Below are 16,588 nucleotides of genomic sequence, written 5' to 3'. Positions count from 1 at the left end.
CACTTTGTATTCAAGATGGCTACCTGAAGGTCATACCTGGACCTCTTGTCCTTTTCTGGGTTGCCAGTCCTGAACGCCACTGAACGCAGGTTGCTTGCCAGATGCATGCGTATCTTTCCCTTAGAATTTAATTCACTAGGCTTTCCTCACTCTACCATTCTCCTGCATGTCCTGTTTATTCAACTGCTGTCACTGACTTCTGCAACACTTTCCAGTCTTCCATTTGCCTTCCTGCTACTTGGATTCTATGCACTGCCAAAGTAGTTTAAATCTACCCTAACAATGTCATAAAATGACATCTGAGACAAACAGTATTTGCAATTAATTCTTCAAGTGCACGCATGTGCACACTGCTCAAACTGGGATAGCACAGGTAGCATTATAGAAATCTTGGCAGACCAGTGGTGGTACTTTTGAAATCTACTTGCTAAGATACAAGAGATTTTGCTTGCTTCTAGCTGAAATGTAAAAAGAATCTGAACTGGCCTTAATTCTTCAACATTTGTGTTCTTCAATTTATCCAAGGAAAAGTGTGTGTTCCACAAAGCCAATTTTAGCACTGGCATCAATATACTGAAGAAAAGTGTTGAAGGTCATATTTTTCCCCCAATGTCATTTGCTATCGTGTCCAGCATAGAGAATTTCTGGTGCTGAAGAAGTGTCATTTAGCTGAATAGCCATCAATATTTAAGAATTCTCAATCACCAAGAAAACAAAGCACTAAAATAAAATGCAGCATTTTGAATTATGAGGGAATAACAATCCACACATAAAAATAGACTAAAGAACGACCAGATAGAACTTGAAGCTGTAATTGTGGTTCAGTACACAATAAAAGGCATGACAAAGGGCCACAGTCAAGACCTTTACTGTTTGCCTTTCCATTAAAGCTAGAGGATATCCTGAAATATACAAGACTTCAGAACCTGAGATTTCCTCCTTCGTCAAAGAACAGGGTCCCATCAATATTCCCTCTGAGGTGTGCGCATGCACACATCTTTTACTACTAGTGCACTAAGGATTTTAAATTGCGCACAAAAGGTTGTCACCCTCTACCTCGTTAGCATATTAAGTATATTTCACAATCGTACACAATCACATTTTCTTTCCCATTTTCTAACACGGAATTATTCGGTGCGCACATGTTGTTACTGAGCCAAAAAATTGCACAGCACAAGATTTTTGTACATACTGGTCATAACCAATTAGAGGAAACATTGGGTCCCATTCATTTTCCACACATCTGCCCTCAACCCATTCTCCCATGGACATAATAGGGATAGGGTTCCCCTGGTCTTTTACTAATACCCCTCAACATTCTGTGTCCAGCATATCATTCTCCATAACTTTTGCCATCTATATTCAGATCCTACCATCAAGCACATCTTTCCTTCCCCCACCACTCTCCATAGGGATCACTCTCTACAGGACTTCCTTATCACCCATACTTCCCCACTGATCTCCCATCTGGCACTTATCCTTAAAGGAGAAGAAGTGCTACACCTCCTCCCTCATCTTCCAGGTGAAGCAACACTTCACTCGCAAATTTGTCAGGATCATCTACTGAATCCTGAGCTCTCAATGCAACCTCTTCCATAAACGGCAAGACCCTACGTAAATTAGGAGCGCTTCCTTGAAAGCCTTCGCTGCATCCACCACAATAGGCAGGATTTCCCACTACCCACCCATTTCAAATCAGCTTCCCATTCCCACGGCCTCCTCTACTGCCATAATGAAGCCAATCAAAGGTTGGAGGATCAACACCTCATATTCCATCTAGGGAATCTCCAACTTGACAGCGTAAACATCGATTTCAATGCAACTCCCTAGGTAAGATTTTTATTGCAATGCTGTAGGGTATTTCATTGACTAGTTTTCTGTAGAAGCAGTGTGTCCTGCTGATAGTGTTTGGGTTTCAGTTAAAGATAAGGGGTTGTGATATTCAACTTAGGAATGTTGTGTCAGCCAACCAGGATGGTGAAATTGGGAGAAAACTGGGCGGAGAGGTTTTGTAATTAACACTGATGGGGATCGTAGTCTTTTCGCTAGGAGATGGAGAGAGAAGATGATAGAGAGAACTCTAGGATTTGATCAAACTGAAATAGGCAATTCGATGCAGTACAAGATGGGAAGTTCAAGACACCACGAGTAAGGGACACATCCAGATTTTGGAACATATGAGCTCCAACCTTGTGCACATTTGACTGATTTAATTATAATGGCCCTTTTTTCTCTTTTAACAACTGTTTGATTAAGCTGACATTTGTAAATAAACCTTCATTATAATTGTATGCTGTGTATGACCTATTATTTCTTGCCGACGGATAATTATACATGGCAGTATTCAGTCAGATCGGGATTTGGCTGGCCGAAACATCCTGACTTTCTGGTTTGGTTGGACCCAAGTCATACCAACCCTAGACGTATGGAGTTTGAAAAAGGTGGCTTTCTCACCACTGAGTCCAGTGGCTCATGAACCAAGTTGCTATAGAAGCCCAGTAAAAAGGTGTTTCATCATAACTTCTGGTAATTTCCCCCCTCTCTTTTTCCATTCCCCAATCTTGTCCCCCTCTCACTCCTTCACTTCTCCTCACCTACCCATTACCTCCCTCTAGTACCCTCCTTCCCTTTCTTCCATGGTCCATCGTCCTCATATCAGATATCTTCTTCAGCCTTTGATCTCTTTTGCCCATCACTCCCCTTTCTCTTACCTCATCGCCTCCTCCTGCACCACCCACCTCACCCCTCACCTGGTTTACTATCACCTTCCAGGTTGTACCCCTTTCCTTCCTCATCTTTGTTTTCTGGCTTCTTCCTCCTTCCTTCTCAGTCCTGATGTCGGGTCTCAATGTGAAACATTAAATGTTTATTCCCCTCCATAGATGCTATATGACTAGCTGAGTTCTTCCAGCGCTTTGTGCATGTTACTCAAGATTCCTAGCATCAGCAGAATTTCTTGTGTTTCTGATATATTGAGTGTTCCTAGTTTTGTTTTTCTGTTTTTGTCCTATGTCAACAATGATTGATTCAAGCCATTTATCAACAGATGTTAGCCTAACTGGTCCATAATTCCTTATCATTTCTAATTCATCTTTCTCATATAGCATTGATGAAGGATCTTTGATCTGAAACTTCATAACACCATTAATGATTAGATTTTGTCTTTAATTTATGAACCTCTTTCTCACCATTAAGACCGTGCCACTCTTTGCATGTACAAATATACTGTACAAGAACATAAGACACAGGAGCAGAATTAGACCATTCAGTCCAAATCTGCTCACCATTCATTCATGGTTGATTTATTATCCCTCAGTCCCATTCCCCTGCCTTTCCCCACAACCTTTGATGCTCTTACTAATCAGGAGCCAATAAACCTCCACTTAAAACAGCAAATGACTTGGCCTCCATTGCCATCTGTGGCAATTAGTTTCACAGATTCACTACCCTCTAGAGAAAGAAATTCCTCTGTATCTCTGTTCTAAAAGGATGTCCATCTATTATGAGGCTGTGCCCTCTTGTCCTAGGCTCGCCCCACTATAGGAAACATCCTTTCCACATCTACTCTATATAGGCCTTTCCATATTCAATATGTTTCAATGAGACCCTTCCACATGAGACTCCAGTGACTGCAAGCCTAGAGCCATCAAACACTCCTCATGTGTTAACCCTTTCATTCCTGTGATCATTTTTGTAAACCTCCACTGGACCTTCTCCAATGCCAACACATCCTTTCTTGGACATGCGACCCATAATGCATTACACCCTGACTTTTCAATTTTGAAATTTCATTGGAAATTACCTATATTGACAACTAGCTTTCAGACATAAAATAGCAGGAATAAACTGTTCACCTTTGGGCTGGGCAGCTGCAACCAGTCAATTGCCACAAGGATTAGTGCTAGGAAACAATCAGGGTCAACAGTAAATAGCAAATATTCTGTTGACTTTTATTTCAATTGCGATACAGACCACACATACACAATAGCTAGGGTGCCTAAGACTTTTGCACAGTCCTGTGAGTGAGTTTATAAATCTGGCTGGAACAAAGGACATTGGCGAATGTGGAATATCATGGGTGGGGGGTGGGGTGTGGGACAGGTAGCACAGGAGTGTCAGGGGCAGGGGATAGTTGAGTGTCAGGGGCAGGGGGTAGTTGAGTGCAGATACACCAACCTGAGGCACTAGACAAGGTAATTCGATTGCAAACTATTGGTTTATTGATCATTACAGAATGTCTTCCTGCTCCCTCCTCCTTTTCCCAACCATGATTCCCTTCTCCCTGCCCCGTTCCCTTTCAGTCCACAATAGAGACCAGTATCAGATCAGATTTATTATCACTTAATATGCCATTAAATTTGTTTTATTTTTGTGGCAGCAGTATAGTACAACACAAACTTACGGAAATACTGCACAAAGATTTTAAGCACCCTAGCTATCTGCCTAAGACTTTTGCACAGTACTGTGTATCAGTAACCCTCTCTACCTACAGCTATAACACTGATCCAATTCCTCTCCCAAACTTTGTCCTGGTCTACAACAACAATAGAATGGATTAGTCTCAAAAGAAACAGATAAATCCTGCATGATCATGTCAACCTTGAGCTAATGCCTGTGATTTTAAACATAACCACATACAATTATCAGGATGGTGTCCACTACAAATCAAAAAATTGCACATTTAAATATTGCTTGAGCAGGTGATAGGAAGCAATAAAAAGGTGAAATCTGAGGTAAACTTGTAAAACAAACAGGTAATTAATAACCTGGGAATGGCCTACAGAACAATAATGAGCACTGTCAGGGCCCTTGATCTGATGAACCTGGACAGCAAGCTCAGGACCTTAACTAGGCATGTTAAGCAAACATTAGAGGAATTAGATAATGGACTGGACATAGAAAGTGATTTACATGGGAAGCAGGCATAACAGCAAACAGGCTCTTGGAAAGTCATGCTGGTACTATTCACTAAATTATAAAAGGGAATTCCAAAGAGGATCAACACTATGCGGCCTCTATGGAAACTGAATGCTAGAACAGTTGAAGATCAGTTGTCAGAGAACTTTGAGCAAGCAAGCCGAGAGAATCTCTTCATGATTTAGTAATAAGCAACTAGAAAACGTAACTGACCCAATACCCAGATACGTAATTTGACAAGCCAACTTCAAAACCAGACTTAGCTTTGTAACAAAATTTGGTTCATGAGAGATTGCACGGGAGCCACTAGTAATGCTTTGGGAGTGACATTAGCATTCCCGATTGTTTCCAAGGATGAAATTGGGTTAAGCAGGTGAATAACATAGGTTTTATTAAAAAGGGAATATGGATGGAGCATGAGAATATTCTTCTCTGTGTCGAAGAGAAGGTAGATTCATACAAACAGCATAATCATTTGTCCATATCCCATATACAATGGATAAGCCAAGTGTAGGTTCAGAACAGATATAAATCTGACACTGAAAGCTAGAATCTTCAATGCTGCTATGTGTTATTACAAGAATAGACTGTTAAGGGGAAGGAGAGTATTGCATCATTACTTTATTAAAATAAAAGCAATATAGTGCTTGGGTATGTCGTATCGCATGGAAGACCTTCTGTTTCAACCCATAAGCACCAGCAACAGTGTTAAAGACTGTGTTGGTCAATATTCAGAAATGGGAAGTGATTAATGTTAAGAAAAAGACATTATGAAGAAATTAAGGATCCATAAAAATCATCAAAATTAAGTCATTACTCTGGAACAGGAGGATGATTAAGAAGAAATTAAACAGGATCCAATGGTAGAAGGCAGAAAAATTGGACAAGATCTTGTAATGATTAAAGAAACCAATTAGCAGGGTGATCACTCTGACTATGATACAGATGTAGAGTACATATTTACCCATGAGTAAAACTGCTTCCCATATAGTTATTATTATGTTTGTTATCTTGTCAAAGGTATACTTTATGTCTAAAGACTAGAATGCTGAAATGGAAAAATCAGATCTACTTGAATATGATGAATGAGGCTAATAACGGGATAGCGGATAAAGAATGACCTTGATAAGACTATGTTTATTTTACCCGACAGGCAATGTAATCTATTACTGGATAGATACCAATTTGGGGACTATGTTACCAAATAGCTAACATGATTCGGACCTTGATATCTATGCATGAATGCAGAAAGACCAAAAGTTTCTTGATCCAATTAACAAAAACACTCAATGGATAATAGGCACAGAGTGGCAAGAGGTGGATGGAATTTAGGGAATATCGTCAACAACTTTAATGAAAGTTTACTTTCTGTTATTTATTTACTGATCACAGAATTGGGGATCAGAAACAGCTTCAAGAAAGGCATTTGTGGCAATTAAGCTGAAACATGAACAGAAACAAGACTTTCATGAGAAAAAGGAATAAAATTGCAAAGTAACATTCCTTTGGTCTCTTTTTTTTAATTGTGAGTTACTGGATTCATTATCTCAAGATGCATATTCCCAATATTATGTGATAAACCATCCAAGAAACTTGAAGGTAATAGGGTCAATGAGCAATGAAGATGAGGCATTTCATGGCTCAAATATTGTTTAAATTTGGGTTGAAGTTTTAAATTATAAATTCAGTAGACAAAAAATCTAATTCTGGATATTGAAAAGTACAGTATTGAGAATTTATTCCCAAAATATCATGTGTAAATGTTACTTATTAGGATACTTCAAGTGAACCCTTTACCCAGCTTTGTACCAACTATTCAAGTCACCCACTGTTGGATATGGCAAACAGACATACAACACTTGATGGAGAGATCAAATATTAAGTGGTCAAATGGATTATACTATGAACTTTTTATAACATCAAGTTAGCTGTAACTCATTGCACTTCAGCTAATAGTGAAATTGGAGCCAACTAAAGGTGTGCATCAAAAAGGAATCAATCTAATAAGCAACACTGCAGCTGTTGTAATAAATTTTGCCTAAAAGATGATCATTCATAGTCTGAAATAGGCAAACCTGCTTAGTTTTTGGGTAAGTGGCCATGAATAAACCCAAAGTGTATTTAGCCTTGAAAAGTATTCCACAAAACTTTATTCTACTTTTTTTTTTGTAATGGCTGAATGACAAAACTCATTTTGGGTGTACAATTCTTTCTTTTTTTTATTTCTACAATTATTTCTACAATCAGTATTTCAAAGTTAGAAATGTAATATGCTGTACGTTTCCCATCTCCACCAATCCCCCTCTCCTTGGTTTATGAAATTAACTACTATTTGATACCGTTCTATGATTAAAAAAAATTAACACTTTAGAAAACAAATTTCAAGTCAAAAATTCCACAATTTTACATAAATTAAAGCAGGAAGTTGTACAATGCATTAACAAGTACAAAACTAAATGGAAATAGCAAAAAAAGACTGAGGCTTTTAAAATTCACTAGTCCAGCACCATTTCAGATTGAAACTATACAAATTTGGTTGATTGTCAACAAGATCCTGACAAGATAGTGTTTTACAAAAGTTCAAAATTGGAAAAAGAGTAATGACATGAATCAGAAACAAAATTAGCATTTGTCAACAAGAAATAATCTTGTTAGTTCTGAAAGTTACTCAACCCAATATAGGTTAAACAATGTAACTACAAATGAAGCCAAAGTTAAATACTTCTAGTATGTTTTAATTCAGATTCTCAGCATCTTGGTTTTATATCATAAACAGAAATATCTGTTACATCATATGTCTGGATAAGAATTACCAGACAAAATACAGTACATTTAACAATGAAAAAAAAGTGTGATATTTCCGTCAAACATTTCTCTTCTCTATCCCATCCTTGTCTCAAATTCTCTCCAGTAAGCACATATGCTAAATTATAATTTTAGAGACCTTATAATAGAGGAAAGTGACAGTGGTCAGATCTTTGGCACGGAGTCTAGCTCTGACTCAGAAGGGAAGGGGGTGGGGAATAAGAGGCACACTGTGATGATAGGGGATTTTTTCGTTAGGGGAATAGTCAAGAGGTTCTGTGGGTGAGAATGAGATTCCCAGATGCAATGTTCCCTCTAAAGTGTGCACATCCACACATACACATCTTTTGCTACTAGCACACAAAGGATTTAAATTGCACACAGAAGGTCATCACCCTCTACCTCGTTGGCATGTTAAGTATATTTCATGATCGTACACAATCACATTTCTTTTTCTGGTTTCTTATGCGGATGTGTTGACGAGGAGTTTGCAATGAGTTGTCTGCAGATTTTAGAACTGGCTTATTTACACTGCTTTTATTGAAGAAATGATTCAGTGCGCACATGTTGTTGTCACTGGGTAAAAATATTGCATAACTCAAGGTTTTTGTGCATGCTGGTCATTACAAATTAGAAGAACCTTGCCCAGATGGTATGTTGCCTAATGGGTGCCAGGACATCTCAAATCAGGTCCTCAGCATTTTTAAGTGGGAGGGTGAACAGCCAGAGGTCGTGGTCCATGTAGGTACCAACGACAAGGGTAAGACGAGTGACAATGTTCTGTATAGAAAGCTGGGTGCTTAATTAAAGGGCAGGACCCTCCAGGGTTGTGATCTCAGGATTGCTACCCATGCCACATGCTAGTGAGGCCAGAAATAGGAAGATTATACAGTTTAATATGTGGCTAAGGAGTTGGTGTAAGAAGGTAGGCATAAGATTATTGGATCATTGGGCTCTCTTCCGGGGAAGGAGGGATCTGTTCAGAAGGAACACACATCAAAGTTGCTGGTGAACGCAGCAGGCCAAGCAGCATCTGTAGGAAGAGGTGCAGTCGACGTTTCAGGCCAAGACCCTTTGTCAGGACTAACTGAAGGAAGAGTGAGTAAGGGATTTGAAAGTTGGAGGGGGAGGGGGAGATCCAAAATGACAGGAGAAGACAGGAGGGGGAGGGATAGAGCCAAGAGCTGGACGGGTGATAGGCAAAAGGGGATACGAGAGGATCATGGGACAGGAGGTCCGGGAGAAAGACAAGGGGGGGGGGACCCAGAGGATGGGCAAGAGGTATATTCAGAGGGACAGAGGGAGAAAAAGGAGAGTGAGAGAAAGAATGTGTGCATAAAAAAGAGTAACAGATGGGGTACGAGGGGGAGGTGGGGCCTTAGCGGAAGTTAGAGAAGTCGATGTTCATGCCATCAGGTTGGAGGCTACCCAGACTGAATATGAGGTGTTGTTCCTCCAACCTGAGTGTGGCTTCATCTTTACAGTAGAGGAGGCCATGGATAGACATGTCAGAATAGGAATGGGATGTGGAATTAAAATGTGTGGCCACTGGGAGATCCTGCTTTCTCTGGCGGACAGAGCGTAGATGTTCAGCAAAGCAGTCTCCCAGTCTGCGTCGGGTCTCACCAATATATAAAAGGCCACATTGGGAGCACCGGATGCAGTATATCACCCCAGTCGACTCACAGGTGAAGTGTGCCTCACCTGGAAGGACTGTTTGGGGCCCTGAATGGTGGTAAGGGAGGAAGTGTAAGGGCATGTGTAGCACTTGTTCCGCTTACACGGATAAGTGCCAGGAGGGAGATCAGTGGGGAGGGATGGGGGGAACAAATGGACAAGGGAGTTGTGTAGGGAGCGATCCCTGCGGAATGCAGGGGGGGGGAGGGAAAGATGTGCTTAGTGGTGGGATCCCGTTGGAGGTGGCGGAAGTTACGAAGAATAATATGTTGGACCCGGAGGCTGGTGGGGTGGTAGGTGAGGACCAGGGGAACCCTATTCCTAGTGGGGTGGCGGGAGGATGGAGTGAGAGCAGATGCATGTGAAATGGGGGAGATGCGTTTAAGGGCAGAGTTGATAGTGGAGGAAGGGAAGCCCCTTTCTTTAAAAAAGGAAGACATCTCCCTCGTCCTAGAATGAAAAGCCGCATCCTGAGAGCAGATGCGGCGGAGACGGAGGAATTGCGAGAAGGGGATGGCGTTTTTGCAAGAGACAGGGTGACATGTCTATCCACACACATTTTAATTCCACATCCCATTCCCATTCTGACATGTCTATCCACGGCCTCCTCTACTGTAAAGATGAAGCCACACTCAGGTTGGAGGAACAACACCTTATATTCCGTCTGGGTAGCCTCCAACCTGATGGCATGAACATCGACTTCTCTAACTTCCGCTAAGGCCCCACCTCCCCCTCGTACCCCATCTGTTACTCATTTTTATGCACACATTCTTTCTCTCACTCTCCTTTTTCTCCCTCTGTCCCTCTGAATATACCTCTTGCCCATCCTCTGGGTCCCCCCCCCCCGTCTTTCTTCCCAGACCTCCTGTCCCATGATCCTCTCGTATCCTCTTTTGCCTATCACCTGTCCAGCTCTTGGCTCTATCCCTCCCCCTCCTGTCTTCTCCTATCATTTTGGATCTCCCCCTCCCCCTCTCAAATCCCTTACTCACTCCTCCTTCAGTTAGTCCTGACGAAGGGTCTTGGCCTGGAACGTCGACTGCACCTCTTCCTACAGATGCTGCTTGGCCTGCTGCGTTCACCAGCAACTTTGATGTGTGTTGCTTGAATTTCCAGCATCTGCAGAATTCCTGTTACCTGTTCAGAAGGGATGGTTTGCACCTGAACTTGAGGGGGACTAATATCCTAGTGGGAAGGTTTGCTAATGCTGCACGTAGAGTTCAAACTAGAGTGCCAGAACAGTTAGTGGAGAAGCTGTGGAGGCAGATGTTGGTAAGATCACAAAGTCAGGAATCAAAAGGTTGAACATAGTGAGACTATTGTCCTGAGCTGTGTGTATTTCAATGCAAGAAATATTGCAGAAAAGACAGACGAGCTCAGGGCATGGACCAACACCTGGAATTATGACATTGTAGCCATTAGCGAGACTTGGATGCAAGAGGGGCAGTACTGGCAGCTCAATATTCCAGGGTTCCATTGTTTTTAGATGTGACAGAGGGTGGAGGATTAAAGGAATAGTAGTGCCGTTACAAGTCAAGGAAATGTCATGGCAGTGCTCCATGAGGACAGTCTGAGGAACTCGACTAGTGAGTTATGGGTGGAACTGGGAAATAAGAAAGATATTACCATGTTAATGGGGCTATATTATAGACCACCCAACAGTCCTCGGGTTTTACAGGAACAAATTTATAAAGAGATTGCACACTGTTGCAAGAAACATAAGATTGTTAAGGCAGGTGATTTTAACTTTACACATATTGACTGGGAATCCCATACCAGATGGACTAGTAGAACGGACTAGATGGGACAGAGTTTGTCAAACGTGTTCAGGAAAGTTTCCCTCATCAGTACATAGAAGTCCCAATGACAGAGTATGTGCTACTGGATCTGCTACTGGGTAATGAGACAGGGCAGGTGACAGAAGTTTGCATAGGAGAGCATTTTTCATCCAGTGATCACAATGGCATTAGTTTAAAAGTAAATATGTAGAAAGGTAGATCTGGCCTGTGGGTTGAGATTCTAAACTGGAAAAAGGCTAATTTTGATGGTATCAGAAATGATTGGGCAAGTGTGTATTGGGACAGGCTGTTTTCTGGCAGAGGTGTACTTGAAAAGTGGGAGGCCATCAAAAACAAAATTTTGAGACTACTAAGTTTGTATGTGCCCGTAAAAGGTAAAGCTAACAAGTGTAGGGAGCCTTGGTTTTCATGAGATGTTGAGGCCCTGGTCAAGAGCAAAAGAAAAAGGTGGATAGCAGGTATAGGCAAATAGGAACAAATGAGGTGCTTATGGAGTACAAGAAATGCAAGAGGACACTTAAGAAAGAAATCAGGAAGGCTAAAAGAAGGTATGAAGTTGCTCTAGCAGACAAGATGAAGGAGCATCCTAAGGGATTCTACAGGTATGTTAAGAGCAAAAGGATTGCAAGGGGCAAAATTAGTCCTCTGGAAGACCGGAATAGTAATCCATGTGTGGAACCAAAACAGATAAGGGATACAGTATCTTAAATGCATTCTTTGCATCTGCATTTACTCTGGAGATGGATAGTCTATAGAAGTGAGGCAAAACAGCATCAACTTCATGACACTGTACAGATTACAGAGAAAGAGGAGGTGCCTTGCTACGTTTGCTAAGTTGTATAAGATGTTGGTGAGACCTAATTTGGAGAATTGTGGGCAGTTTTGGTCACCTACCTACACGAAAGATGTAAATAAGGTTGAAAGAATACAGAGAATAGGTTAGGACCATATTCTTTGGAACATAGAAGATTGAGAAGAGATTTGATCAATGTATACAAAATTATGAGGGGTATAGATAGGGTAAATGCAAGCAGACTTTTTCTACTGAAGCTGAGTGGGACTACAACCAGAGGTCATGGCTTAAGGGTGAAAGGTGATAAGTTTAAGGAAATATGAGGGGAAACTTCTTCACTCAGAGGGTCATGAGAATGTAGAATGAACTACCAGCATAAGTGGTCCATGCGAGCTCAATTTCAACATTTTAGAGAAGTTTGGAGAGGTACATGATAGTAGGGATATGGAGGGCTATGGTCCCGGTGCAGGTCGACGGGAGTAGGCAGTTTAAGTAGTTTTGGCGTGGACTAGATAGGCCGAATGGCCTGTTTCTGTGCTGTATGTCTCTACGACTCAAATATGAATTTATCACACATTCTAATTTGGGAGTCAACCTCAAACCTGCCTAATTAACCATTCAGTATAGGTGGCTTCCTGGCAATCTTAATGATTTTTCTCCTACGTTTAAATTGAAATAATCTGCTTAGCCTATCCTTCTTTACCAAAATATATGCTTAGTTTTGTGAAGTAAGTGGAATCTTTTCACACTTCTGCAATGTACAATTTACACTTGGAAACTAATGCATTGTCAAGCACAATTGCTATTGTTCTATTGATTGATCTACACTGGATATTTAAGTTTGATCTGAAAAGCATCCACGCAATTGCTAATTTTTTCATGATGACTCAAGACCAATCAACATTTTAATCACATTTGCAATCTGAAGGGGACCACTCTTTGGGACTCCCTGTTCCCCTCTTCCATCTCTACTAACCACTGTCCACTACAACAACCATGCAACTTCTGTCCTTTTACCTCTTCCCACAATCCAGAGTCCCAAATACTGTTCTCTTTCCAAGTAAAGCAGTAATTCACATGCACTTCTGCCACACTCCAATATATATTACATTTGATTTTCAGAATATGGTCACCTCTACAATGGAGAAACCAAATATAGATTGGGTGACTATCATCTACATCAACAACCCCAAGAATCCTGTTGCCTACCAGTTTAACTCACAATTCCCATCTATGCATGGACTTCTCCCCTATCCTAAACAAGGTCCAACACAAGATTGAGTAACAGTAGCTTAAATGTCTGGGCATGATTTACACCTTCCAGATCCATTAATGGATTCTTCAACTTCCAATAACTCACTTTCTCTGTCAATTCAGAAAAGCCATTTCTGCTCCAAAATTTGTCTGTCATCTCTCACAACTTTTAAGCAACACTAGCCTTGATTTTCCCTTTATCCTATCTATCCCTTTACCATCTCATTAACAACTGAAAACTTGCCTTCTTACTTTGTCACTTCTGGCATAGATTCTGAGAACTGAAGTATTGGTTCTGTTTTCTTTTACATATGCTGCCTGACCCACTGAGCATTTCCAGCATTTTGTTCTGTTAATGACACAGATCTTTCCCTAAAGGCCTAAATATTTTTAAAATATGCAATCCATTCCATTGCCACTACTATGGGTTTGATTAAGTAATTGTATTAAGGTTCAATTAACTGAATCCAAATTCCTCAACTCATTATAGCATGATCTGAGCTTTGATAGTTAAATCTAATTATCAGAGCAGATAGAACATAGAACAATACAACACAAGAGCAGCCCTTCGGTCCACAACTAAATCAAATGGCCAACTGAACTAGTCCCTTTATCGTCCATATCCTTCAATTTCCCTCACATTCATATGCCTATTTAGAAGTCTCTTAAAAGTCCCCAATGTACCTGCTTCTATCACTATCCCAGGCGTTCCAAGTACCCACCACCGTTTATAACAAAAAACTTGCCCGTTACATCTCTTCTGAATTTAGCCCCTCTCACCATAAATGCATGCCCCCGGGTAATAGCCATTTCAACCCTGGGAAAAAGATAACTGTCTGTATATCTACGCCTCTCATAATATTATAAACCTCAATCAGATCTCCCTACCCCCCCAAGCCTCCGCCGCTCCAGAGAAAACAACTCAAGTTTATCCAACCAACACACATCAAAGTTGCTGGTGAACGCAGCAGGCCAGGCAGCATCTATAGGAAGAGGCGCAGTCGACGTTTCAGGCCGAGACCCTTCGTCAGGACTAACTGAAGGAAGAGTGAGTAAGGGATTTGAAAGCTGGAGGGGGAGGGGGAGATGCAAAATGATAGGAGAAGACAGGAGGGGGAGGGATAGAGCCGAGAGCTGGACAGGTGATAGGCAGAAGGGGATACGAGAGGATCATGGGACAGGAGGTCCGGGAAGAAAGACGGGGGGGGGGTGACCCAGAGGATGGGCAAGAGGTATATTCAGAGGGACAGAGGGAGAAAAAGGAGAGTGAGAGAAAGAATGTGTGCATAAAAAAGAGTAACAGATGGGGTACGAGGGGGAGGTGGGGCCTAGCGGAAGTTAGAGAAGTCAATGTTCATGCCATCAGGTTGGAGGCTACCCATACGGAATATAAGGTGTTGTTCCTCCAACCTGAGTGTGGCTTCATCTTTACAGTAGAGGAGGCCGTGGATAGACATGTCAGAATGGGAATGGGATGTGGAATTAAAATGTGTGGCCACTGGGAGATCCTGTTTTCTCTGGCGGACAGAGCATAGATGTTCAGCAAAGCGGTCTCCCAGTCTGCGTCGGGTCTCACCAATATATAAAAGGCCACATCGGGAGCACCGGACGCAGTATATCACCCCAGTCGACTCACAGGTGAAGTGATGCCTCACCTGGAAGGACTGTTTGGAGCCCTGAATGGTGGTAAGGGAGGAAGTGTAAGGGCATGTGTAGCACTTGTTCCGCTTACACGGATAAGTGCCAGGAGGGAGATCAGTGGGGAGGGATGGGGGGGACGAATGGACAAGGGAGTTGTGTAGGGAGCGATCCCTGCGGAATGCAGAGAGATTGCCCTCTAATCCAGGCGACATCCTGGTAAACACCTCCTGCTAAATTCTAATAAATATAATCATAAATCTCTAGTTCAGTTTTACTGTTGTGCAACAAATCATATTTCCATTCATAAATCTTACAGTTATACCATCGCATAAATGCTAAGATTGCTAGTTCGTAAGCTGAACAATCTTAATAGTTCTGCGAGCCAAGAGCAAAAAAAGGTAAATTTTAATTACCAGCAGAAAAAACGATAACCTGACGGGCGTTTCCATGCTTTCATTGTTTAAAAGGCGCTTCGGAAAGCCACCTTTTATTGGTAGGGCGCTAGAAAACAGCCTATCTACGAAGTGGGATCAATCAGATCCACCACGTCAATGTATCAAGATATCAGTCAGAAAGGGTTGTCCCACTAAACCAGGAACGTGTACTGACAGGAAAGTTTGTCTGCCTGCATCCCATTCCGGTATGTGCATCCACAGCCACCCTCCTCCCCTACACCAACCGGCGAGCAGCCCCGCGGAGAGCTACTTCACAGGGCGACAGGGTCTTCGGGCAGTAGCCCTAATAGCCGGGTGCTCCTTTACCGAATGATAGTGAAGTGAGAGTCATCCTAAATCATTCCCGCGGCCCAGAAACGGGCGGCGGTACACCCGACCCCCGGATGCCCAGCAGGGTCGGCTGACGCCCACTTGGCCCCCAACTCACCGCGAGTGACGCTCGCCTCCATTCCTGGCATGGGCTGCCAGACCTCGCCTCGCCAACCGCTCGGCTTCTGCCTGCGGGCCGTCGATCGGTTCCCGCCCTCCCGTGACGTCAGCGCCGGGACGACGACACCACAAGCGGCTGGAATGAGGAGGCGGAGATGTGAGATGGAGGTAGTTCATTACTAGTGTGGAGAATGCAATGGGTCGGTATTGGCGTTTGTCAGCTCGGGCCAGTGGTTGCCTTCAAGACAAATACGTACAGAGTTGGTGAAGGAAAGCCAGGGCTTCACTCCAGTGAAATTAGGCTGTACTGCGGGAGTGGAAGCCTTTTATTCCCCAATGGGAGGAAGTTGCCCATTAATAACGAAAAGGGAAATAAGTAGAACTGTGGAGACACCAGAAGTGAACCGCAGATATTGCTATTCAGCTCACATTTGCCTGAAGTATCTCTTTGGTGGGGATTTTGAATCTGTCTCATCTACCACCCCATTCCCGTAGCCTTATATATTTTCACTATAGTTTTTTTTTGCTATTTGCATCTTGAATGTTACTATTATGTTTTGGTCACGTTTTCAGGTAGTACATTTCAGATCATCTCGTTTAATTAATTCTCTTGTCTGCTTTAGAAAATGGTCTTGTGTTTCTCGCTGGAAACATTCATAAATTTGAACAAATGGACTAAATCTCTTCAGCCATTTTCTCCAATATCTGTACTTAAATAAAGCTCATTTTTTTTAAAAAACATTCTGTTTTGTGTTTTTATTTTTTTAACTGTGGTATCCAGAATTTACAAAATGGATTTTTAAAACTGTTCTGTTCCA

At 42.1% G+C, this 16,588-nt stretch overlaps 1 protein-coding gene across 5 annotated transcripts in view; it reads right to left on the bottom strand.

Moving 5' to 3' along the window:
• rell1 (RELT like 1) overlaps positions 1 to 15,926 on the bottom strand; it is a 59,934-nt gene extending 44,008 nt beyond the window's left edge. For 4 of the 5 annotated variants that reach the window (XM_063043311.1, XM_063043310.1, XM_063043312.1 and 1 more), the window contains exon 1: positions 15,769 to 15,848. Coding sequence is in view for 1 of the 5 variants with exons in the window: in XM_063043314.1 (XP_062899384.1) it covers positions 15,769 to 15,799 (31 nt within the window). In the remaining 4 variants the exon portion in view is untranslated. Of the gene's footprint in view, positions 1 to 15,768 lie in introns of all 5 variants that reach the window. The other variant, XM_063043314.1, reaches the window with a different exon arrangement.
• Between the last annotated feature and the right edge of the window lie 662 nt (positions 15,927 to 16,588).

Source organism: Mobula hypostoma, chromosome 3, assembly GCF_963921235.1.
Source record: "Mobula hypostoma chromosome 3, sMobHyp1.1, whole genome shotgun sequence".
Taxonomy (NCBI): Eukaryota; Metazoa; Chordata; class Chondrichthyes; order Myliobatiformes; family Myliobatidae; genus Mobula; species Mobula hypostoma.
Note: the sequence above shows the minus strand (reverse complement) of the source record. Positions and strands in the feature narration are given on the sequence as shown.